The 24,191-nt window shown below is 37.6% G+C and overlaps 4 protein-coding genes across 4 annotated transcripts; 2 read left to right on the forward strand and 2 right to left on the reverse strand.

Moving 5' to 3' along the window:
* Positions 1-11,345: 11,345 nt before the first annotated feature.
* LOC128383995 (E3 ubiquitin-protein ligase RNF19B-like) lies at positions 11,346-13,360 on the reverse strand. The gene is made up of 4 exons (XM_053343573.1): positions 13,264-13,360; positions 12,895-12,995; positions 12,066-12,236; positions 11,346-11,926 (listed from the first exon to the last, which is right to left on the reverse strand). Exons 1-4 carry the CDS (start codon positions 13,358-13,360, stop codon positions 11,471-11,473), a joined length of 825 nt encoding a protein of 274 aa, XP_053199548.1. The 3' UTR covers positions 11,346-11,470.
* A 1,693-nt stretch (positions 13,361-15,053) lies between these two features.
* On the forward strand, positions 15,054-19,178 carry si:ch211-212k18.13 (ubiquitin carboxyl-terminal hydrolase 7). The gene is made up of 11 exons (XM_053343099.1): positions 15,054-15,158; positions 15,269-15,365; positions 15,535-15,650; positions 15,814-15,884; positions 16,564-16,689; positions 16,784-16,879; positions 16,975-17,103; positions 17,189-17,317; positions 17,426-17,466; positions 17,920-17,954; positions 18,172-19,178. The coding sequence occupies exons 1-11, from the start codon at positions 15,101-15,103 to the stop codon at positions 19,176-19,178; spliced, it is 1,905 nt and encodes a 634-aa protein (XP_053199074.1). The 5' UTR covers positions 15,054-15,100.
* Positions 19,179-19,785: 607 nt separating this feature from the next.
* Positions 19,786-21,747, reverse strand: LOC128383914 (uncharacterized). Its single transcript, XM_053343497.1, has 4 exons — positions 21,567-21,747; positions 21,178-21,278; positions 20,524-20,697; positions 19,786-20,416 (listed from the first exon to the last, which is right to left on the reverse strand). Exons 1-4 carry the CDS (start codon positions 21,655-21,657, stop codon positions 19,961-19,963), a joined length of 822 nt encoding a protein of 273 aa, XP_053199472.1. The 5' UTR covers positions 21,658-21,747; the 3' UTR covers positions 19,786-19,960.
* Positions 21,748-22,474: 727 nt separating this feature from the next.
* Positions 22,475-24,026, forward strand: zgc:194655 (uncharacterized protein LOC794380 homolog). The gene is made up of 2 exons (XM_053343563.1): positions 22,475-22,684; positions 23,548-24,026. Exons 1-2 carry the CDS (start codon positions 22,540-22,542, stop codon positions 23,682-23,684), a joined length of 282 nt encoding a protein of 93 aa, XP_053199538.1. The 5' UTR covers positions 22,475-22,539; the 3' UTR covers positions 23,685-24,026.
* Positions 24,027-24,191: the final 165 nt, after the last annotated feature.

Raw genomic sequence — 24,191 nt, forward strand, 5'->3', positions numbered from 1 at the left:
TTAGCTCAGGGGCTAGCCGAGCTAATCGCTAATACTATTACGGCTGTGAGCAACCATATAAATCGTGAGTGGTCTTGAATGAATCAGGACAATCTATGCTTTCTAACGATGTACGGCATGAATATATATGTTTAAGGGTTGGTGTTTAAAACATCCAGAAGAACTTGTGGCTACCTCCTAACATCCGTCCCGTTCCGTAGACGGAACAGCGTGCGTTAAGTGGTTAAATTAAAAGGCTAAAATTACTGTTCATTGAAAGTATTCTTCTCTATTGGTTTGTCTAATTAAATTACAAATGACTGAACATCATCATCTTTGGGAGTTTTGTCACTTTTAAAGTTGAAGCTGTGAGAAAGAAGCCAGATTCAGTTTGTTAGTCCAGTAGTCTCAATATATTTTTAGCTCACTGATAGTGATACTGATGCAGACCATGACTGAATCTATCACTTTTCTTCCACTTCAAAGACACAGAGAGTCAGATACATTTTGAGACCGATGCAAACATCTGAGAGAAGAAGCGAAAGAACAACAGGGTGAAGACATGAATCTGAAAGGAGAGAAGAAAAACAAGAAATGTGGAAGAAATAGAAACTGATGAAGGGTTAGGGTTAGGGTTAGGGTAGATAAAGTGAAGAAGATGATGGACAGATGAGAGTAGATTTGAAATAAGAGACATATAGACACCAGATTTGGCGTTACTCAACTTTTGATGTACATCTGATACTCAAGTGCTGCTCAAACCTCGACAGAGCTGCATCTTTTTAGTGTGTCTTTTTTCCCTGTTACAGTTATTATAGTGATTGTAAGAAGAAATACATGTTTGACTTAATTTCCCATCAGATGATAAATCTCAGCATCTCTTATTTATTTTGGTTGTTCATTATTATTTTATGATACTTTAGAACAAATCTTTCCTAACACTTATTGTGAGCTAAAGGGAGTTCAGAAATGTAAAGCACTGATCTTCAAACACCTGCTTTAATATTGTCTCCATTTATTAAACAATTGTGTGAAATGATGTAAATGTGGTAATAATGTTGTTTGATTTTAAAATAAAGACCACAGACTTTACATTACATACTTTTAAATATGATGATGCTCACATTAAAAATTTGGCCCATGTGGATTTTGGACCCATATTTGAAGTGGATCTTTTAACAGCCAGTATGAACAGGAGAAATGATAACAGAGAGGAACACCTCTTTCTCTGTTCATATGGACACCTGACTGCTGTTTTAACAGACATGACTTTGACAGTTCAGTCCTATTGTGTCAAGTTGATGCTGAAATACAACCTATAGACAAAGAATACAGAATCAGCCGCCTCCCATTTATATCAATAACACACTCATCTATTTATTCTAATGTCAAAAACATGATGATCTTTCATAAAACACTGGTCCAAGTCTATAATTTATATCATTTCTTAATTATTCATCAAAGAATTACCATGACATAAAACAAGTTTAATGACACAACAATAGTAAATAATAAGAGCCAAGATAATAAAATGAAAAAAGTAAATTATATGATTTCTCCAAATAGATATGTGACTTAACTTCCTGTACAGGATAAACAGTTAATTATAACATGTATTCATCTGCAATATAAAATTCAAACTATCAAACAGCTACATGTAGTGTAGCTGAAAAGTGGGAACTTTTTATTCAAACAGGAGTAGAAGTGTAAAAATGTGCTTTAACGTTTCATACTGAATAACTCAGGAGGAGATGTAGCTCCCTCTACAGGTCAATCCTTAAATAACCTTAAACAATGAAAACACTGATGATGATGATGATTTAAAACAAAAAGTGGATTAATTTACAACTAAATCAGAAAAAAATAATACAAATTATATTAAGTATGTATTCTTTGATATTTTATGATACAACAACAGATAATGAGCCCATATACATGCTTCAGTTTCTGGAAAGTCAAAGAATACAAAGTAAAGAGAATAAAAAGAAGTACTGGTGCAGACATCAAACACTTTTGTCCTTTCTTCTTGAAACATCACAAATCTCAATTTAAAAAGGTTAAAACAGTGTCCCTGTCTGTCCATAGAGGAGGATTTGGTGTGAACAGGTTCTCTAACACACACCTGAGCAGAGCTTGAGCGACCTGCAGAGACACTTAAACCACTACTGGTGTGACAGCAGAGAGAAAATGAGACATTAAAGTTTCACTGTAGGGGAGGTTTATTTACTGAGGGGGTTTCAAAATTGGCAAGTCTTTCCATACTTGCATTTCTGCCCTCCCTGTCACCCATCCCACCACCTTCAGTTCCTGAAATGTTCTCTCTTTGGCCCTCCTTCCATCCTGGTTCCCACCCCCCTTGTAGCCTGATTACACAGTGAATCGTATCTGTTTTTCGGATTTTACAATCAGACAGTGTGCGGCCGTCCTCCAGTTGCTTTCCATTGAAGATCAGTCTCTGCTGATCTACACACACACACACACACACACACACACACAGAGTAAGAAAGGTTCATTAACTATCTACCAAGAGTGAACAAAATGAATTCCAAAAAATATAATTTATATTCTTAAAAGGGAAATTCAATTAATCCTTATTGGACCTGTAGCCACATTTGAAGTAACTTATGCTGTGCAATATATTTAAAGTCTATTTACTCAGTTTTGAAGGGGACAAATCACAGCCCTGCAAAAAAAAAGTTAAAGACAGTTGCAATTTAAAAACATGTTTGTCTTTTAGTGAGTTACCTGGGGGCCAGCCCTTCTTATCTTGTATCTTTAGCTTTACATTCTCAATTGTATCAGACGGTTCCGTATCGATCCTCAACGTCTCCCCTGTCAGTGTTTTCACTTTGAGATAGCATGTGATGTTAATGATGGACATGTGTTGGATTCCACATTCAGACAGCAGCTCATAGTCTTTCAGAAACCTGCCTTTCAGCCTCAGATCCATGCCAGGCTTACCAAATGTATCTGCACAAAGAGGAACACACAAATGACACACACACCGTCAGGAGTGTAGAGGGAAAGAAATCCAACCCTGAACTTCTCCGCTGGGATCGGGGTTATAGAATATTCAGACTCCCTTTCACATGATCGTGCACACACCTCCTGCTACAAGCTGCTCAGTTTATACTTCTGTTTAAATATGTTTACTGTCTTGTTATAATGTAAGAATATTGATTATTATTTTTTCATTTCACTTCATTTGTCAAGTCTGCTCTTAGTCTGGATTAAACAATTTAAGGTGCAACACAGACAAAATCCCTTTGCTGAGATATCTGGATCCAATTTGCCATAAATGGAAACAGGAGGGACTGAGAGGAGCGACGTGTTAGTATTTACACCAAAAAACTGAGATTAACAGGGTCAGGGAGTCAAATTTTGTTTGGGGTCCTTTTTACATCTAACAAAATCTGACTCTCCTCTGACATCAAAATTGCAACATCACACATTCAAAATTATATTATGCTACTTTAAATATATTTACAGTGGTAAAAATGATTGGATTGGTTATAATCTAGGCCACAGAGCTGATAAAAAATAATATAATCATAAGGATAAAAAGAGAGCATGTCTTTATTCCATACATAAGCCATGCATACATCTTGGTAATTACATTATATATTATTATATTACATTATATTATTGATATTATATTATATAAATCTATTTAACAAGGATATTAGACATACTAAACACAAACATACATTAAAAACAACATTATTGCATATAATCATGTAAATATCTGGTCACGCTATAAACGGCAAACACATAGGCTAGTTGACCACAATTGTGATAATTTGGTTAAAAGAAACGTTATAGCAGGGGTGTCAAACATATGTCCAGTGGGCCAGAATCGACCCACCAAGGGGTCCAATTTGGCCCACTGGATAACTTTGCAAACTATGACATTTGCACCCTGACCAGAAAACAATTACTCTGAAACCCCAATACATATAGCCTACATATTGTGGTCATATTTAAACCAGTTAAATGTTGAACATTGTGCAAAATGTTGTCAACCAGCAGCTACTGTACAAAATAATCTGTTTAAAATCTGAGACATAATATTGTTGAAATTGCATTTAGTTTTTGCATTCATTTTTCAGATGGTTTATTATAGAGAGGTCAGTATATAGTTTGACACCCCTGCGTCATAGTTTCACAGACATATCTTCACTGTTAGTACATAAAGTTATGTGTATTTGCACATTATGGCTGTTTGTTCTAAATAAAAGCAGCTCAATCATGTTTTTCTTTTAGTGTATTTACCTGCGTACTCAGGAAGCCTCTCCATCACCTTCTTCCTCAGCTGCAGCACTTTCATACTCCGCATGTCCTCCTCTGTGTCGCACAGGTCTATCTCTGTCTTCCTCCAGTCTTTAACAACCACCTTGATGGTTTCACCTCTTTTGCGCTTCATTTTAAAGAAGAACTAAATCAGAAAAAAATAATACAAATTATATTAAGTATGTATTCTTTGATATTTTATGATACAACAACAGATAATGAGCCCATATACATGCTTCAGTTTCTGGAAAGTCAAAGAATACAAAGTAAAGAGAATAAAAAGAAGTACTGGTGCAGACATCAAACACTTTTGTCCTGTCTTCTTTGAAACATCACAAATCTCAATTTAAAAAGGTTAAAACAGGGTCCCAGTCTGTCCATAGAGGAGGATTTGGTGTGAACAGGTTCTGTAACACACACCTGAGCAAAGCTTGAGCGACCTGCAGAGACACTTAGACCACTACTGGTGTGACAGCAGAGAGAAAATGAGACATGGAAGTATCAAAGTAGGACACATTCATTTACTAGGGGGGGTATCCTCACAATCACGCAAATGGCGGACATGTGTGTGATTCCATATTCAGACAGCAGGGCGGAGTCTTCATCCAATACCTTGTCTGTGAAGATCAGTCGTATGTTATCTGAATTACCTGCACGCAGAGGAATACACACACACCACACATACACACACAGGGAGTTTATTATAGCTTAAAAACGACCAGCAGTATTTAAATTCAGTAGATTAACAATCACCAGCTTCATTAAACAGCTGTGAGTTCAAAGCACGTATTTCTTTTACCTCGGTAGTCTGGAAACGTCTCTATTATCTTGTCTTTCAGCTGCTTCACAGTCATGCTCCGCATCTGCTCCTCTGTGTTACACAGATTGACCATCTTCATGTCCCCATCTAAACCACAAACCTGGACCTGGTAGATCATTTTTCGCTGTTTTAGTGAGCTGCTGTTCTTCTGTCAGATTTTGCCACTTCGGGGTGTGACGTCAGAGAGGCGCGGACGACACTTTCACTTTCGTCTTTACAAAATGTTCCTAATAATAATTACAACAATAATTAAAAAACCGTATAACTGACACTTATTTTGTAAACTTCATAACAGCATCGAGTCCTTTTCTTTTTAAAGTCTCATTTACACATTTATTGAACACTGGTTCTGAGTCAGTTCACTGAGTTAACTTAGTCTGTGTATCAATAACCAGCTCAGTGTCAGGTGTGTCTCCTCTGTCCTGCACAGACATTTCCTCTTCATTCAGTTTATGTCAAAGTTAATTAATTAACAGAGTTTAATATCAGAATGAATCCCAGTCAGATATTAGTTACACAGTTACATAAGTGTCAGTCATTTCTTTAAACAGTGATTTCTTTCCACTCAAAAGTAACTTATAATTATACTAAAGTACAGCAGTACAAAAAAAGGAAACACCTCTTTCTCTGTTCATATGGACTTTGACATGTTACACATTCAGTCCTTCTGTATCAACATGATACTGAAATACAACCAAAGAACACCCATCAGCCCCCTCCCATTTATATCAATGAAACACTCATTTAATCATTTTAATCTAAAAACATGATGATCTTCCATAAAACACTGAGGCTACAATAGTATTAAATATTTTTAAGTCTCCATCAAAAGTCATTGACAAAATCAGTTTCATGATGTAATAATATTTAATGACAAGAACCAAGCCAAGAAAATACAAAATGTCTACTTGATGGTTTCTCCAAATTTAACAATAACAATGAAATTATAACATTTATTCACATGCAATAAAAGTATCAAAAATATTTTGTATATAGTAGTGTAGCTGAGAATAAATCAAAGTTGTTCACACAAATACAAAAGTGTGAAAATGTGTATCATTTTAGGCTATAAACTCCCACAGTGAACAAAACTTGATTTTGCTGATGCCCAGGAGCAGCTGTAGCTCCCTCTATAGGTCAGTCCTCAAATAACTTTTAACAATGATGACAAAATAGTGTAAGTTCCAACAAACTCAGAAACAGTTTTACAAAATGGCATTATTCAATATTCTTTTACAATTCAGGATAAAAACAATAGATACATATTCACGTGTTTCTGTGCAAGCCAAAAGATTAAAAACAGTGTCCCAGTCTGTCCATAGAGGAAGATTTGGAGTGAACAAGTTCTGTAACACACACCTGAGCAGAGCTTGAGCGACCTGCAGAGACACTTAGACCACTACTGGTGTGACAGCAGAGAGAAAATGAGACATGGAAGTTTCATTGTAGGGCATATAGATTTACTGAGGGGTTCGAAAATATGCAAGCTGTTCCAAACTTACATTTCTGCCCTCCCTGTCACCCATCCCACCACCTACAGTCCCTGAAATGTTCTCTCTTTGGCCCTCCTCCCATCCTGGTTTCCATCCCCCTCGAAGCCTCTGTACACAGTCAATCATATCCATTTGTTGGATTTTATAATCAGACAGTGTGCGGCCGTCCTTCAGTTCCTCTCCACTGAAGATCAGTCTCAGCTGATCTACACACAGAGAGAGAGAGAGAGAGAGAGAGAGAGAGAGAGAGAGAGAGAGAGAGAGAGAGAGAGATTCATTAACTATCTACCAAGACTGAACAAAATTAATTCCAAAAAATATAATTTATATTCTTAAAAGGTAAATTCAATTAATCCTTATTGGACCTGTAGCCACATTTGAAGTAACTTATGCTGTACAATATATTTAAAGTCTATTTACTCAGTTTTGAAGAGGAGAAAATCACAGCCCTGCAAAAAAAAAGTTAAAGACAGTTGCAAGTTAAAAACATGTTTGTCTTTTAGTGAGTTACCTGGGGGGATGCCCTCTATATCTTGTAGCCTTGCCTTTACATTCTCAATTGTATCAGATGGATCCATTTCGATCGTCAACGTCTTCCCTTTCGGTGTTCTCACAAAGACATAGAATCTGATGTCAATGACGGACATGTGTTGGATTCCACATTCAGACAGCAGCTCATTGTCTTTCAGAGACCTGCCTTTCAGCCTCAGATCCATGATAGGCTTACCAGATGTATCTGCACAAAGAGGAACACACAAATGACACACACACACACACAGTCAGGAGTGTAGAGGGAAAGAAATCCAGCCCTGAATTTATCCGCTGGGATCGGAGTTATACCGTGCACACACCTCCTGCTACAAGCTGCTCAGTTTATACTTCTGTTTAAATATGTTTACTGTCTTGTTATAATGTAAGAATATTGATTATTATTTTTTCATTTCACTTCATTTGTCAAGTCTGCTCTTAGTCTGGATTAAACAATTTAAGGTGCAACACAGACAAAATCCCTTTGCTGAGATATCTGGATCCAATTTGTCATAAATGGAAACAGGAGAGACTGAGAGAAGCGACGTGTTAGTATTTACACCAAAAATCTGAGATTAGTCAAATTTTGTTGGGTCCCTTTTGTTACATCTAACAAAATCTGACTCGCCTCTGATATCAACTTTGCAAGATCACACATTCAAAATTACATTATGCTACTTTAAATATATTTACAGTGGTAAAAATGATTGCATTGGTTATAATCTAGGGCACAGAGCTGATAAAAAATAATATAGTCATAAGGATAAAAAGAGAGCATGTCTTTATTCCATACATAAGCCATGCATACATCTTGGTAATTACATTATATATTATTATATTACATTATATTATTTATATTATATATATATATATATATATATATATATATATATATATATATATATATATATATATATATATATATTTAACAAGAAGATTAGACATACTAAACACAAACATACACTAAAAACAACATTATTGCATACAATAATTTGGTGTCAAACATACACCCCGTGTGCCAGAATCAGGGTTGGGAGGGTTACTTTAAAATTCTATTCCGATACAGTTATTAGTTAGTTACCTGTTAAAAATGTAGTCATTGGCGTAATCCAAGTACCATGATATTAAAGTAGGCTAATGTAACATGATTATTTTCTGTTACTTTAGGATTACTGCAATACCAAATATAATAAGACAAAGACCAGCGAAAATATCCACGCGCAGTTAGGGTGGAGACGTTAATGTATTCAGAGAGTTAGTGCTAACTAAGGGCGAAATCTTCAGTCCAACTCTGGGTGTACTTAAAATAATTTCAGCTACTTAAAAATAAAAATATCCTGACAGCTCTGATGGAGCTCAGGTTCATCCATAAATGCTGCTTTATTATAAACAATGCCACATATAAACCTGAGTCTGTGTGTAACAACTGATCTGTGTAAATGTGCAAATGAACATCAATTGCAATTAGATCCGAATCGATCTGATGTTAATGCAGTTACCACTGCTGTATGGCGTGTGTAAATGCCCACAGCCCACTGTACTCGTCATGCGGTATCATCCTCTACTCAGACCGCCGTGGATCAGAGAGATAATTTCCCATTTGCTCTGCTCACGTTTGGGACTTTTACACCAAGAGGTTCAATTTGGCCCACTGGATAACTTTGGAAACAATGACAATTGCATCCTGACCAGAAAACAATTACTCCGAAACCCCAATATAGCCTACATACTGTGGTCATATTTAAACCAGTTAAATGTTGAACATTGTGCAAAATGTTGTCACCCAGCAGTTACTGTACAAAATAATCTGTTTTAAAAAATCTGAGACATAATTGTTGAAATTGCATTTAGTTTTTGCACTCACTTTTCAGATGGTTTATTATAGAGAGGTCAGTATATAGTTTGACACCTGCGTTATAGTTTCACAGACATATCTTCACTGTTAGTACATAAAGTTATGTGTATTTGCACATTATGGCTGTTTGTTCTAAATAAAAGCAGCTCAATCATGTTTTTCTTTTAGTGTATTTACCTGCGTACTCAGGAAGCCTCTTTACCACCTTCTCCTTCAGCTGAAGTACTGTCATACTCCGCATGTCCTCCTTTGTGTCGCACAGGTCTATCTCTGTCTTCCTCCAGTCTTTAACAACCACCACCTTGATGGTGTCACCGTTGCTCTGTGTTGGCGCACGGGCTGCTGCGCTCATTTTAAAGATGTGTGCCACGAATTAAGTTCAACAAACCGAGGCTTTGTTTGAGTGAGCTCGCTAGACAAACTCTAAACTCAGAAATAATTGGTACGACGACGATGGTGATCCACTTCGGTTTTTAACCTTTAACCCATGTCCTGTTTTTATTCTTCTTCCGCATAAAACAGACCTATCACATGCCCTCTACTTAACAGACCTATCACATGCCGCCTACGTTAGTCATAGGAACAAGTAATAAAGACATTATTAGGGCAAAAGGCAACACTGTTACTGCAATTAAGGCGAGAAGAAAGATGCTGAAAAAAGATTTTTTGTATCACTCAGTGCACAGTGTCTCCCACATTAACAACTCCCCAACATTAAACTTAATGCAGCAGATTTAAACAGTATACTGAAGAAGTGCATTTAGGTCTCACTGTGTCCCATAATGTACGATATAAGTGTCCAAATCAAAACGAAATTAACTTATAGGCTAGTGACAGTGTGAGTGTTTATGAAGGTAACAGCAGCATTGAGAGCGTTTCCAAATGTTGAGGCGCCTAATAGCTTTCAGCATTTTTGAAGTAATGGGGTTGCTCAAAACTCATGAAACTTTGCACATGGCTCACAAGTGACCTAATTTGAAAGACCACCAAGAACATTTCAACATTAAAACACCCAACCTTTAAATCAGAGAGCAATAACAATAATGAGAGTGAAAAAACAAATTATGATACACCTCCAGACATTCCCGATTACACACGATTTCAAATTAATTGTTGAATATTATTATTAATTAAGATTCCATTATATTTAGGTTTAAGAGAGCCAGGTTCCTGCTATTGCTCAAGTATAAGGTCACATTAAATACTTGCTACTTTAGCCTATAGAAGCTGTTTTCTTTTCTATTCTTTCTGTTTTTTAATACTGAATACAAATGTCCTGTATTTTCTGGCTGGCTGGAAATAATATGGTCATTATAGCAACACATTTAATGGTGGCCTAAGACTTTTGCACATTACTGTATATCAGGGGCACAGACAGCCTTTAATACTTTAACACATCAAACATAAAGCACCCTCGTACGATGTCAACATATCAAATCAACATAAATATTGAGGTGGCATAAATGAAACTGGTGATCATAAAAGTTTATTTTATTTTTATTTTTATAATCCATGCATATCCACCTCAGCTTTATTTATACAGTATGGCATGTACGGCACAGTCGAAGTGTCATGCACACAGAGAGAGGGACACAAAACATAAAAAGGAGACAAAACACAATAAAGGAAAATAAAAGGGAAAAGTACAAATTGAGATTGAATGTGTGTAAATCTATGTGCTGTCACTTAATTGACAATAATTAGGAGGACAAGCAGACACCACATCATAAATGAGCAGACTTCTAGTTTTATTGTGGCTTACTGACAGTTACAGTGGCGTTAACAAAACTAGCCGACAAATCTCTTCCTCATTATCTGGACAGTTTCCAGATGTGACATCATATGAGATACATGTAACTACGTCAGCACACGTTACACAATGATATGATCCATTAAAACCAAGATGAAGTTCAGCTTTGAAGGTTCATTACTGACCTTTTACAAAAAAACCCAAAAAAACACTTGGCTCAAGGTCCACTTTCCTGAGATTCAGTCACACCAGCCTTCACCAGCAGGTAGAGTGTGTTCAGGTAGATCAGGTATACAGGTAAGGTAAAGTTGGAGAACATTAAATATAACACAGCTAACAGAAAAATATCAAAAGTTACTTTTAGAGTATTTTAAGTAATATACTTGTGCTCATTAGCCCTGTTATGCATTTTGTTTGAATACAGTAAAATATTTTTTTAAATTATATTTTTTGTTTATTGTACATTTTCTATATTGCTAAGCAGAATTGTGCATTTTCGGAATCCTTCATTTTCCAATGTGTAACTTTGATTTAACATTTCAGTTCATCAAGTTTGGTAACAAATATGAGGTCAATACATGGTGATTGCCATTCACATTGTTCTTACATCTTATTGTTGTGTATTAATAAAATAAATCTTCTTTTTACGTGCAATTTAAGGGAGGTAAAGAAAAGAGACTTGCAGATACCATATTTGTAACAACTGTTTGTAAATATCTATGACTACCTTTTAAAAGATGGAGCTTCTTTTTTTTTCATTTTCTCTGCCATACAGGGATCGAGGTCTGTCTAGGAGCCACTCCACCAGGACAGATTTTGTATGGTGAGCTGGCGGGGCCACATACACGCTTCAGTTTCAGGCACACGAAACAGAACTCCACATGGCAGCGAGGGCAGTTTATATTTTTGCAGTATTGTCTGCTATGTTCCACCTTCATGCCGCATGTGGGACAGGCTCGGATAGAGGGGCAGTCAGTGACCCCCTCCACCTCTGGCAGATTGATGGTATTACATGTCTGCAGAAGTTGCAGGTCCTTATTGATGCAGCCGTCATTGTCGCAGCAGTCAGAACGAGGGCCCGGACCTTTCCATTGCCTCTGACACTGCCAGCAGAATTGGTAGGTCTTCTTCTGATCCGCTGTGCAGATGGAGCAGATCACACACAGGTTGGAGAGATCTTTCCTCTCCACTGTTGTTTTGCAACATGGGCACTGATGTGGAAGAAGAACATCCACAGTATTTTAAACACAGTGTGCTTTCTTTTTTTTCTTTTTTGTTGTTGTTGAAAATATCTAAATATCCCACAGAAAAATCAACATCCAAAACAACCAAAACCATTTGACCACTCACCGGCTTGAATTCACAGTATTCTGCAGCAGCCAGTCGGGCCATGGTCTCCTCAAAATACTGCATTTCCTCAATAGACAAATCAGCTAGTCTGCGCACTTCTGGGTATGACCACAGTTCATTGCACAGTTTGGTCCCCTCTACCACTGCAGGGCATTTGAATTTGTAAATGCCCTAAAAAACAACAAAGACAAGAATTAATTTAGTATCACAGAAAACAGACTCACTGCTGGCTTTTGGCGTTAATATAATAATGTTTCGTCAAAAGTTTTTCTGCTGAAGTTTGTGGGGAAGAACCGAAAAAACACCTCTGAAATAAATTTCAAATGCTGAACAGAGGACAGACACATGCCAATAGTAAAAATGAAGCAATATCAGCAACACTACAGTCAACAATCAACATGTTTTCAATTAAATCTGTTAAAAAGCAAAGTTTTTATCAATTAATCTTTCAGTGGCAGATGTGTTATCCCATAATAACAAATGTTTTAGTGTTGCAGACATACTTAAAACTAGTTTCAGAGTTACATGTGTTGCGAAGTCGCCAGTAGATGGCAGAATAAGCACTCTGTTGTATATTACTGGCAGCAAGAATAACACTAGCTGTTAGTCTGAGTCAAGATACACGTCTATATCTATCTATGGACGAAGCTCGTGACTTTTGATGGAGGTTTCTGTTCCCAGTGTTATTTTGCTGATTCTTGCACAGTCTGATGGGGGAAACACAAGCACAGTTGAGCATCCAGCTGTCTTTGTATGGTCCCTTTCTCCTTCCTAGTTGGATCAGATTGCTTTAATTAAAGTGTACATGTGATTTTAAGGCGTGAGGTACCTGATCCAGCTGGCTGCGACACCATTGAATCAGAGACTCAGGAGTGACAGCGTGACCGCAGGACATCTCAGCTCTGAGACAGTCATCTTCATCATCTGAACCTGAAATGCACAAAATAAGAACATTAGAGAAAGATCATCTGTGCAATTGTCAGATACAGAGGAGGAGGAAGAGGAGGAGTGCTTTGGGTAATAATGAGTTTCAGTAAAATGCACCAGTTCATGAAAAGAAAATGAAACAATAATACTTTAAACAAGTTTAAGTTTGTATGTCAGTAACAAAATATTAACCACATGCATATCTAAAAACTGTCCTTGTTTGTTGCACTTTTCTGTCTCTCTGCTCAGTGAGAAAGAAGACAAATCTTACCCAGTGGGTCCAAGTCATCCCCCCTGTTGACAAACGTCAGAGTCGTATCTAGTGGGTCGTATCTCCTCTGCACCTGTCCCCGTCCCTGAATGCTCATTTTGATGTTCCTAAGTGCAAAGAGTTGCAAATTGAATATAAACTAAACTTAAACTATATCTAATAGTGTGGAAATATGTGATTTAAAGTTAACAGACTAAATGCCATGACTATGGTTATCATCTGAGGTATTATGGCTGCACACATGAGTGTTACTGTTACAGATTTCCATCTGGTTTCAAAGTAGTTAAACTCGCCTATGAAAAACACCTTGTTAAATTATTTCACAATTTAAGTTATTATTCAAGTGAATGTTACAGAAAATGTTTTTTCCACCTTTTTTTTAGGGGGGGAATATTAGTAAGCAAAGTTCCCACTAGTATCAAGTATGCACTTTAACACAGTTTAATCTATTAATGTGTGACGTAATGCACATGGATTTTAATTTAGTTGAGTCTAAAGTTAAAGATAAAACCTGCTCAATCATTAGACTGGTGAATAAAAGTAGATGTATGAGGAGAAATGTTATGTCTTACCTTAGTGGCGCAGTTTTTCTCTCTGTAGTTTTTCAAGGATTGTCCCTTTAATGTCTTGCTCGACAGGAAGCACGACAGCCACACCTGAAACTACACTAACTCTGTCTTTCCACATGAATTCAGTACTTTAGAGTAAAATCTTCAGGGTCTGGGTCTAGTTTTTAAGTGTTTGCCCCCTCCCTCTGTCCGTCAGTCAGTTTCTTCCTCATCAAAGCTCGTATCGAAAGTGAAAGAAGACTGAAGGACAGGCGTCGGGCCGCATGGTGAGTACTCTAATGTTTTACCCTCCCATTTAACCACATGGACAAAGTCGCCATCCTCTTTAATCACCTTAAGAGTTTTAGTGTTTGTGTGTGACACTTTAAGGCGTATTTATTGTAGTTTTACGGTCCTCTACGCGTATCCTTTTTTAAACTGTGTTTTGAGTCGGTGGGTAATGGAGGACTGAGGCTGAATGCGTTTCCATAACACCCAAACACACCAGCTGCGTTCAATGCTTCCCCTTTTTTTATGAAGTTAATCTGCTGTAGTAGAGTTGCTTTGAGTCTTAAAGTCTTATATTTTCAGCTTGTAGTCTCCTTGTTAAATTATAAATTTGTATGCTCACAAGTATTGTAGGGTTTCCTTGTGTGCAGACTTTCTTAAAGGAGCAATTCATAATATCAGAGCTTTTATCTTCATTTTACACCAAGCTGCGATGATCAATATAAATATTTGATGGACAAAAATGTGTTCATTGTATAACCATTCAAGCCAGGACAGCTATGAGATCAACAGATTTGAAGGGTCAGATATAATTTGTTGGGCTTTTTGGTTCATGTGAGTTTTATAAATTCATCCCAGTTGTTTCTGTTCTTTACCTATAATTTTACTGGCAATGTTAACAATTAAAATGGTATCAAAACAATTGTAAAACCTTCTGTATCTACACACGTTGCCCAACCTGAGCTCCAATTATCCTTTTTTGTGCTTAGCTTGACGCAAAAACTTCTTTCTGAAACCCTTTGGTTAAAAATACACTAGTTTAATCCTGTAACGCTTCCCCTTGGCTGTTTTTTACCATTGTCATTAAAATGAACACTAGTCCTCCAGTTTATAAGCAGTGAGTGTACAAAAATCACTTGCCACACTTGTCCTTCTGCATGGATTTTGTATTAACTTGTTTTCTGTCCCTTAGCGTCTGCTGTATCACATGTGTCTCAACAGGCGGAATCCACACATCTGTGATCTAAAAATGTCAACGCTCTCACTCAAAGGACATCAGTATGAATCACTATATTGTTGAAAAATTCACAAACAAATTAGATCGCATTACTATCTCAGGTGTGTGACAAGAAATGATAAGTTTTATGATAATGTGCATGTTATTTATTCTTTAATTCAGTTCTTTGATTTTGTTCATTTTTTCCTCTCTTGAATTTCTTTGTCTTTAGATTACAATGGTCTGAACAGTCCGGGTCTTACGTGCTATTTGAACAGCGTGCTTCAGGTGCTTTTCATGACGAAAGACTTCCGGGAGGCAATAAAAAGGTTTGTAACTTCAGCTTTGATAGGGTTACTTTTTGATTTGATCAAATGAGAACCAAAAGAAATAGGTACATTTATGTGTTTTTTATATTAACTCAAGGCTCAAATGTGAAATCGTCTGATGTTGCTTCACATCTATTAACTAAGGTAACATTTCTCATATGTGCCACAGATGCTGCAATGAAGATTCAACAGCCATTGACTCACACCTGGAAAGCTTGTTCACTGTTTTAGAGAATAATGTGGCCGAAACACATAACATCACAGAAACGCTGGGCATCACAGATGGTAAGTTATGATTTTAAACATCATGTTGCTGCTGTAGGTGCTTGTGGATTAAAACCTTGCATGCTCTTGAGCCTGGCACAGTCTCAGACAGGTCTACACACATAGTAATGATACTAGTCTTACAATAAAATCCATTTGCTTGTCCAATCATTCCTACTTTCAGTATACATGCAACGTGATGCTGCTGAGTATTTCGAGAAGATCTTGTGTCTGACCAATCCGGACGCATCGAAGGTAGGGAAAAATCACAAAACATGCAATTAAAGGATAAGGCATATGTTTTTCCTACATTTTTCATATTGTTAACAAATCTTGCGTGCAGAACCAACAACAAACTGATATACTTACAAGCATTGTGTGTGTGCATCCAAAGCCTGATATATTGTATTCCTCTGTGCTGTAGACCTCTGTTGTTGTCCAAAAACTGTCAATAAGTTGCATCATTGCACCTGACTTTGTGCTGAAGTTCTTTCAGAAATTCACAAAGTCAAGAAGTTTCAATATCTAGCACAACAAATTTTTTTTTTTTGTATTTTGGAGCCGTTTCTTAACATACTAACAGGGTTCATTAATACCCATTAATTAATGAGTACACTGATGCATTATTGCATCCTGCAGGTACTACAGGGAGGTCATAGCTGATTACCTTCTCATCAAAGTGGTTATAGTCCACTCTCGTCTTTGCAATAAGGAACATACATGTACTATATTATATTACAAGCACAATTTGGTGGACAATCAGAAGCAAACTTAATTCTTGAACTCTTCAAGAAAAAACTCCTGAACAGCATCTTGATGAGCTACACTATGTAGATGCAAAGAAAAAAAGGGAGGGATTACTTTCAGTTGTGTACTCCTTTATTTGCCAGGCTACATAGCATGTATTGAACCTCTTCTGTACCTTTGTGTGCAGATATTTAGAGGAGAGCTGAATCACAAGACCACATGCCTCAAGTGCAAGGAGAGGAACAACTGCAGGAGCTTCTTTTGGACTCTGCCACTTGCAGTGGAAAACCCATTTGGTCATATCTACAGCGTGGTAACATACTCTAACTAACATACTCATACTAATGTACATTGTTTTATTAAGGGAAAAAGAAGAACATGAGTTAATCAATGTATTATGTTTACAGGAGAAAGGGTTGAAGGCATTCTTCAAGAAAGAAAATGTCTGCGGGGACAACAAGATGTACTGCAACCGCTGCAATACAAAGCAAGATGCACACTTTGTGAGTGATACATTTGATCATCTGAACTCTTCAGTAGGATGGTTGATCTTATGGCCACCTCTCGTTCATGCAGTCGTTTTCATTCTGTGGTGCAGGAATGTGAGATAACGCAAAATCCAGAAAATCTGACCCTGCTGCTGAAGAGATTCAGATACGACTACAAGCGAAGGTGTTACGTCAAGCTCCACTGTGAAGTTGACGTACCCCAGACTTTACACATGGAGGTATGTTTTTATTTTCTCAGCTGAAAATAGTTTAAACTTAACATTTCTAAAATTACTGAAGATACTTTGTTCTTTCTCTCCTCAGAGTTGCATGTATGACCTTTATGCCATAGTGAACCACTTTGGTAACATAATGGGAGGTCATTATATTGCACAAATCAAATCGTTTGAAACCGGCGCGTGGTATCAGTTCGATGACCACACTGTTAAAAGTGTAAGTGAGTCAAGTTTTCTATCACTTATTCCACAAACTGCCTAATTTTTTGAATTGAGTTTGAAAACAACATATCAGTTACTGTGATATCATTTTTACTTCCTACAGGTCCAACATTCATTCTTCATGTCTGGAAAGAAGTCTTTGAGGTAAATGTTGCCTTTTGTTATAACCAGAGATGAGCATCATTTCCTGAGTGCTCAACATGAACAAAATTAATACACGCAAAAAGCTGAACTGAACTTTTAGACCCACTCAAAACGATATACTCGTATAACAATAATGATCCCATTTACAGAAGTGCGGTCATTTTTATTTCCCTTTTCTCTTCATTTCCTTTTATTGTGCAAAATATATACTGCCTCACTCACTGTGTTAATTTAAGCATGTTTAAACACTTTACTGATGGCATGTATGTTGTGTCATGCAGCCGCTTGAAGGCGATTACACATTTCCCTTGTGGGACATTAAACTACATTTTATCTTAAAGCCTGTGCACCAACTCTATAAATAACAAAAAATAACAGATTATTTGTTGCATTCTAAAACCTCATAAAAATCTAACATTCAATATTGCTTTTGTTGTTTTTCATATCTCCCAGGTCTTCCTCAGCTTACCTCCTCATGTACAGGAAAGGTACGTTCACAAATGTATAACATGCTCTCTTTGGTTTTTTGATTCATGTATTTGCTTTTTAAATCTCAAGACTTAATTGAAATGCCTTTTCTTAGACCTTTGTCAGCCAATTAAAGACAGAAATTACTTCATATAGTTTATTACAAGACTAAGTCTGTACACTTGTGCTGTTTGTGTATGTATGTTATGCTATAACCTCCCTTCTTTCTCTTCACAGTGAGCAAACATCCCACAAAAACTGATGAAAGCGACCAGGACGCTCCGTTTGTACATTCAGATGTCAGATCTGAAAGAAGACGTGACGGGGCAGAGAGACGAGATCAGCTGAAGGACGATATTTACAATGGAGGAAAATACTTGAGACACTTGAATGGTGAAGTCTTTAAGAGTGATGACGAAACAGTTTCGAAGAAAATGACGAACTCTTCCGTAGAGCTGAAAAAACAGACAAATCAGAGAGCAGCTTGTGATTGGTCACACGGAGACATTTGGCCTCAAACAGACTCTGTACTGGATGGAGACATTTACAGACCGAGTTTGCAAACATTTAATTTTGCAGAGCCAGAAAAATATGAAGTACAAACATGTTATGGACCAAACAGATGGCAGCATGCTACAAACTCAGAGAACATCTGTCATCTGAACACTAGAGGGACCCCTGACGACATATTTAAGAAAACACTCAGAAGATATCAGTCAGAGCAAAACTCCCAAAAGAAAAGACTAACAGCAAATGAGATTATGTGGGAAACACAGAGCGGCACTATTACAAAGACTGGGACAAAAGCAAAAACTGATCATGGCCCTATAAAAAATACAGTTAAGCTTCCAGAAACTAGAGGTGTGAAAAATAAAAAGGAGGTAGTAGCAGAGGTAAACATAGAAAAAGACACTAGTAAACAGAGAAGAGATGCTGCTGTCAGGGTGAAGATGGGAGATTGTGATGTGAAGTCGTCTCATGTTTCCTCCAATGGCTACTCTTCCTCAGGTCCGCACTCACGCAGTCTGTTGGCACTAAAGGAACCCAATGAGTGTAATTCATGCAATCTATGCAGAAAATCAAGTAACTTAAAGAGCAACCAGGTGAAAGTGCAGCATGTTGTTCTTGCAGAGGGCGGCCGCAAACTGGAGGCAACACAAGGAGAAAATGTTCCAAGTCTGAGAGGAGAAAGAAATGCTAAAAAGAGTATGGACAAAGTCAGAAAAGATCCATGGAGGTCATGAAAGAGAACAGGAGGAGCCCTGTGATGTTTTATTAATAACATATTGGTTGTTAAAATGATTCCCATTGTAAACACTGTTTGATTACAGTACATGTTCATGTGATCACAAATGTAAAGAAAATGTCTTATTACATTACAATCAGGATTTTTTTTTTTTTTTTTTTTTTAAACAATACCTGTGTTAGGTTGTAATGTGTTTTATGACTTACATTAGTTGATGTACACATATGAGACTTTACACACATTTGCATGAAACAAATGGGTTCATGCTCAGAAAATGGGACTTAGAAAGATATAAAGAAACTTTTTAAGTGTCATTGTGTCTGAAGGAGGAGGGGTCTGTTGGGTTTTTTTACACCGTGTAATAGTGTAATATATTAAATATAAATATTTGCAAATTCTGCTTTGATTTGAAATGAACTTTTTTGTCATTAGTGTCATCGTTGTGTCAGACTTTAATGCTATACATGTCATTGTACAACATACAGGAAATTCAGTTACACCAATTCATAGGACATAAACATCACAAAGACACCACATTATTCTAAATATAAACTTTATTGAGCGATGCAGATATTAATTATGAAACATCATTGAACAAACATTAATTCAGAATTAACATTGAGTGGCAATATAAACAATTGTGAATTAAAGAATTAAGAGAATACAACAGATATATTGTAATATTTATTTAAATGAAGCCTAAACGTTTGGCACGTGTCACATGAGAGAATAAAGCTGTGAGAACACGTTACAAGTACAGGTTGTGTGTGCATATCCCTCTTAGTTTCTGTGCCACACAGGTATGGAGGTTTGTCTGGGAGCCACACCATCGCTGCAGGGGATGAAGTAGGAGCTTGTTTCCAGACACTCAGGAGTGAGCTTCAAGCACACAAAGCAGAACTCAATCTGACAGCGAGGACAGATGATGTTCTTGCAGCCTGTCTTGTCGTGCTCCACCCTCTGACCACAGGTGGGACAAACACGGATGGAGGGACACTCATCTACTCCTTGCACCTGAGGGAGGTTGGTCATCTTGCAGTTCTTGAGAAGCTCGAGGTCATGGTTGATGCAACCGACGTTGTCACAGCGGTCAGAGCGTGGAGCACTACCTTTCCACGGCTTCAGACACTGCCAGCAGAACTCACAGACCTCCCGCTTATCTGCTTTGCAAATTGTGCAGTGCACACTGAGATTGGTGAGGTCCTCTCTCTCCACACAGGTTTTACACCCAGGACACTGTTGGGAGGGACACGAGAAAAATAAAGGTATTTAAATATTTTTCTGGATGTTTCCACAAAACTCATAATTGAACTGTATCTTTTTAAAGGATAGAGGACACTCACCGTTTTGAATTCACAGTACTCTCTGGCAGCCAGACGGGCCATGTTCTCTTCAAAGTACTGCATCTCTGCAGGTGTCAGCACTGCCAGTCTGCGCACCTCTGAGTAAGGCCACACTTTACCACACTGTTGCAAGGTGCCATCCTTCAAAGCAGGGCACTTAAATTTATACTGACCCTATAAATTAAACGACAGATTAAGTTATAATTAAGTGAAGCAACTCAAAGATGTGGTGTACCTGTCAATGGTTGTCATGACAGCAGCCAGTTAAACATCTCTTACAGACTTAAGATTTATCAACAACACTAAACTACTTATAAATGTAACATCAGAACAGACCTGGACAAAACTCACACTCACAAACTGACAACATGACACTGTGGAAATGTGTCTTAATGTACAAGAATCAAATACAATTTAACCTACATGAACTAGATGCATATTAAGTAGTTAAAGTCAGTTTGCCATTACTAATTTTAAGGGAACATGAATCAAAATATGAAATACAGTAGCTTTGTGGTGTTTAATATTAAGCTGTTCTGTGCCATTAACACAGTAGCATTTCAACTGTTTTATATACTTTTTGTTATGTTTTGTGTCCCAACTGGCCGTCCCGACACACAGCCTGTGTAGTGTAAATGAGGTGATGGAAAGTACCTGATCCAGCAGGCTGCGACACCACCCAGTGAGAGACTCTGGAGTAACAGCGTGACCGCAAGACATCTCTGCTCGGAGACACAGGTCTCCTTCCTCCGGGGCTGAGGACCAACAACAACAAGACAGACACTGAGTTCAACATCACGGTCACATAGTTGCACAACACAAGAAGGAAACCGATCCCACGTGAGTTCATTTAGACAAGAAAGTTTAACACATAGGCTAAAGATGGTCTATCAATTAAGGGACATTTTTACTCATGCATTTCCTTTTCAGCAAAGACGCCATAGTTACCACTGGATGCGTTAATTGACTTGATAACCTAATGCAACTGCAAGCACCACATTCATGAAGCCCGACACTTTGGGTCCTTTCTTCTTAGGACTTACGTAGTGGATCCAGATCATCTGGTCTGTTGACAAATTTCAGAGTCGTGTCTCTGCGGTCGTATCTTTTTTCCTCCTGATTCGGTCTAGACATTTTGTTTCAGGCCAGTTGCTCTTTCCTCCTCCGACAAACTTCGTCTACACTCTGTGAACACTGAGGCTGCCTGTTGTGGCACTATCAATACATTCAGTGCACCAGCATGAATTTCTACTTTCGATTTCTCCGTGGTTGGCTAGTTAAAAGAAGTCACCTGATTCTCTGTCTCTACGTTTCATTTGATTTACATTTTAAGTTTCCTTAATGTATTCACTTGACTTAACTTTGACTTTAAAGGCCTTTATTTGTAATTTAATTGTTTCAAATGTGCAGATGAACTCTTCTATCTTATTCTATGTAACAAATATTTAGATACTGTTCATGAATATTGATTTTACTCTGTGGTATTGGAAAAAAAGACCTCCAGAAAGTGCTGCAGGTAGGCTAGTGAACAAACACAGCTAGAATATCAGGGGATTTCATCCGTCTGATAATAACAGCACTGGTGAAGTCTTTTGTGTTATAGATATAGTTATAAAAAAAAAATAGGGCGCAATAAAAACAAATACTGTGCCATTATAAAGGAATTAACTTGGTCAAAGGTCAACCTGGACGTGTGTTAAGACAAAAACAGAGAACTTGGCTCTCACTTTGCATTGCAACATTAGGATTAGTGTTTTGTGTTATGTTTGCACTCCGTGTTTCATAGTTATAATAAATAAAGGCTGATATACATTTTAATGTCGTTTTTGACGCTGAATATATTAAAATAGGCCTATGTATTATTGTGAACATATATTTTGTTAAAACAGTGAAAGTGAAAGTGTTTGAGCCTGTCTGGCGTCAGCTGGTTATTTCAGGCAACACCCTGAAGTGTCGTTAACTCTCTGCTGTCAGAGCCTGAAAGGAGCAGAAACCTTCACACAGAAGCAGCGCAGGATGGGTAAAATCTACCAAGTCGTGGTTCATGGTTTAAAGGATGAGAAGATGGTGATCGACCTGTGCAACACAGAGGAGCAGATGCAGAGCATGACAGTGAAACAACTGAAGGAGAAGATAGCAGAAAGGCTTCCCGGGAACGCAGGTAGGCTAGTGCAACTAAAACACTTAAATGATAACTGAAAGTATGAAAGTATGAATTCTCACATGTACTTTTTTGTATGATTTCACATATAAGAGGAAGTAAATACAATTACAGTTTAGGCTATGTTCAATATGATAAGAAGATGAGGAAGCTTTAGTTTTGTTTTCAACACTTACCCCTGACACGTGGGCTACCGTGTTTTGAGCTGACTCAGACCTGCGATTTAAATCCATCCAAAACTGTGAACTTAGCAGGGAAGGTGATTGGCATGTCACAAAAACAACTTGGTAATATATTTGACAGTGCTGCACACAGGAATGGTATATAATATGATATATACTTTTGTTCCCCCTTAGGGAAATGTGTCTTGGACTGGAGTGCTGCACACCCCCCCCCCCCCCCCAAAAAATGTGAACATATAACTGCAGATGCCTCACTCCCACTACACTCTGAATTTAGTATTTTATTCCCTATTCCATACATTGAACACAGAATAACTGCATCAGGGTACAGTTTCTCTGTTACCTGTTGTTATACCTGCCCATTAGCATGTTTTTTAATGGTGTGTAATATGTGTATGTACTCTTACTGCACTTTGGGAGAAGCCAAAGATACATTTCCACTGAGGTGAACAATAAAGTCAATCTAATCAGTATTGTTTTCAGCCACAATAAAGTTCCATAATTAACTAAACTGTTCTGTGGTTGCAGAACTGAAAACTTTAATTTGAACTAGAAAGTTACATTTTAAGGTTGAAGAATGACTTATGATTTTTGTTTCTCTTACTTTCTTTGTGTGTGTGTGTGTGTGTGTGTGTGTGTGTGTGTGTGTGTGTGTGTGTGTGTGTGTGTGTGTGTGTGTAGGAGACACTGAGAAACTGCGACTGATCTTCGCAGACAAGATGCTAGACGATGACTGCTCACCATTGTCTGAATATGGGATCCAGCAGCAGTCACACATCCATATGGTGGTAACGGTTCCTGGAGGACTGGAAGCTTGATGTGGACAGAGAGAAACCAGCATCATCTTCATCTCCTGGTGCTCTTCCTCCTCCTCATACTGCTGCTGCTTTTATGGCACATGCTTATTTGCAGATGTCTAGATTTTACTGTACAGACTATTTTATTGTAAAAAATGTATGTTGCTTGTCCAAACAGTGGCAGCTGAGCGGCCTTCCTCCACCTCCTCATCCTCAGCCAGCAGACTCCTCCACACCATATTATTTGGTCTTTGTTGTCCTTTAATAAACATACTGTTATCTAGTTCAGTTTCTCTTTGTTCATGTTACCTCCACAAATTAACAAGTTAATGACAATTGTTGAACAAAAGTTGGAACATTCCTCCTAAAATGTTTGCTGTTAAATAAAAAGGTGAAAATACTCTCAAATGCCTCATCTTTATTGATACATGCAGATATTAGGAGGCCTGCACTCTGAACCCACAAATACAAGACAGTTAACAACAACAGGAAATTGTCATTGCTGTTATCTTCATAACAGCAATGACA

The sequence above is a fragment of the Scomber japonicus genome, chromosome 22, assembly GCF_027409825.1.
Source record: "Scomber japonicus isolate fScoJap1 chromosome 22, fScoJap1.pri, whole genome shotgun sequence".
NCBI classification, from domain to species: domain Eukaryota; kingdom Metazoa; phylum Chordata; class Actinopteri; order Scombriformes; family Scombridae; genus Scomber; species Scomber japonicus.

What these genes read in the sequence shown, in the direction of transcription:
- si:ch211-212k18.13 (XM_053343099.1), top strand. Translation starts at nt 15,101, where the DNA reads ATGAATCACTATATTGTTGAAAAATTCACAAACAAATTAGATCGCATT. An exon ending in CCAATCCGGACGCATCGAAG is followed by an intron (nt 15,885 to 16,563) that starts GTAGGGAAAAAT and finishes CTTTGTGTGCAG; the next exon opens with ATATTTAGAGGAGAGCTGAA. An exon ending in CAAAGCAAGATGCACACTTT is followed by an intron (nt 16,880 to 16,974) that starts GTGAGTGATACA and finishes TCTGTGGTGCAG; the next exon opens with GAATGTGAGATAACGCAAAA.
- zgc:194655 (XM_053343563.1), top strand. Translation starts at nt 22,540, where the DNA reads ATGGGTAAAATCTACCAAGTCGTGGTTCATGGTTTAAAGGATGAGAAG. An exon ending in AAGGCTTCCCGGGAACGCAG is followed by an intron (nt 22,685 to 23,547) that starts GTAGGCTAGTGC and finishes GTGTGTGTGTAG; the next exon opens with GAGACACTGAGAAACTGCGA.
- LOC128383914 (XM_053343497.1), bottom strand. Translation starts at nt 21,657, where the DNA reads ATGTCTAGACCGAATCAGGAGGAAAAAAGATACGACCGCAGAGACACG. An exon ending in AGATGATCTGGATCCACTAC is followed by an intron (nt 21,279 to 21,566) that starts GTAAGTCCTAAG and finishes GTTGGTCCTCAG; the next exon opens with CCCCGGAGGAAGGAGACCTG. An exon ending in AGTACTGTGAATTCAAAACG is followed by an intron (nt 20,417 to 20,523) that starts GTGAGTGTCCTC and finishes CCCTCCCAACAG; the next exon opens with TGTCCTGGGTGTAAAACCTG.
- LOC128383995 (XM_053343573.1), bottom strand. Translation starts at nt 13,360, where the DNA reads ATGAGCATTCAGGGACGGGGACAGGTGCAGAGGAGATACGACCCACTA. An exon ending in GGATGACTTGGACCCACTGG is followed by an intron (nt 12,996 to 13,263) that starts GTAAGATTTGTC and finishes TGTGCATTTCAG; the next exon opens with GTTCAGATGATGAAGATGAC. An exon ending in AATACTGTGAATTCAAGCCG is followed by an intron (nt 11,927 to 12,065) that starts GTGAGTGGTCAA and finishes CTTCCACATCAG; the next exon opens with TGCCCATGTTGCAAAACAAC.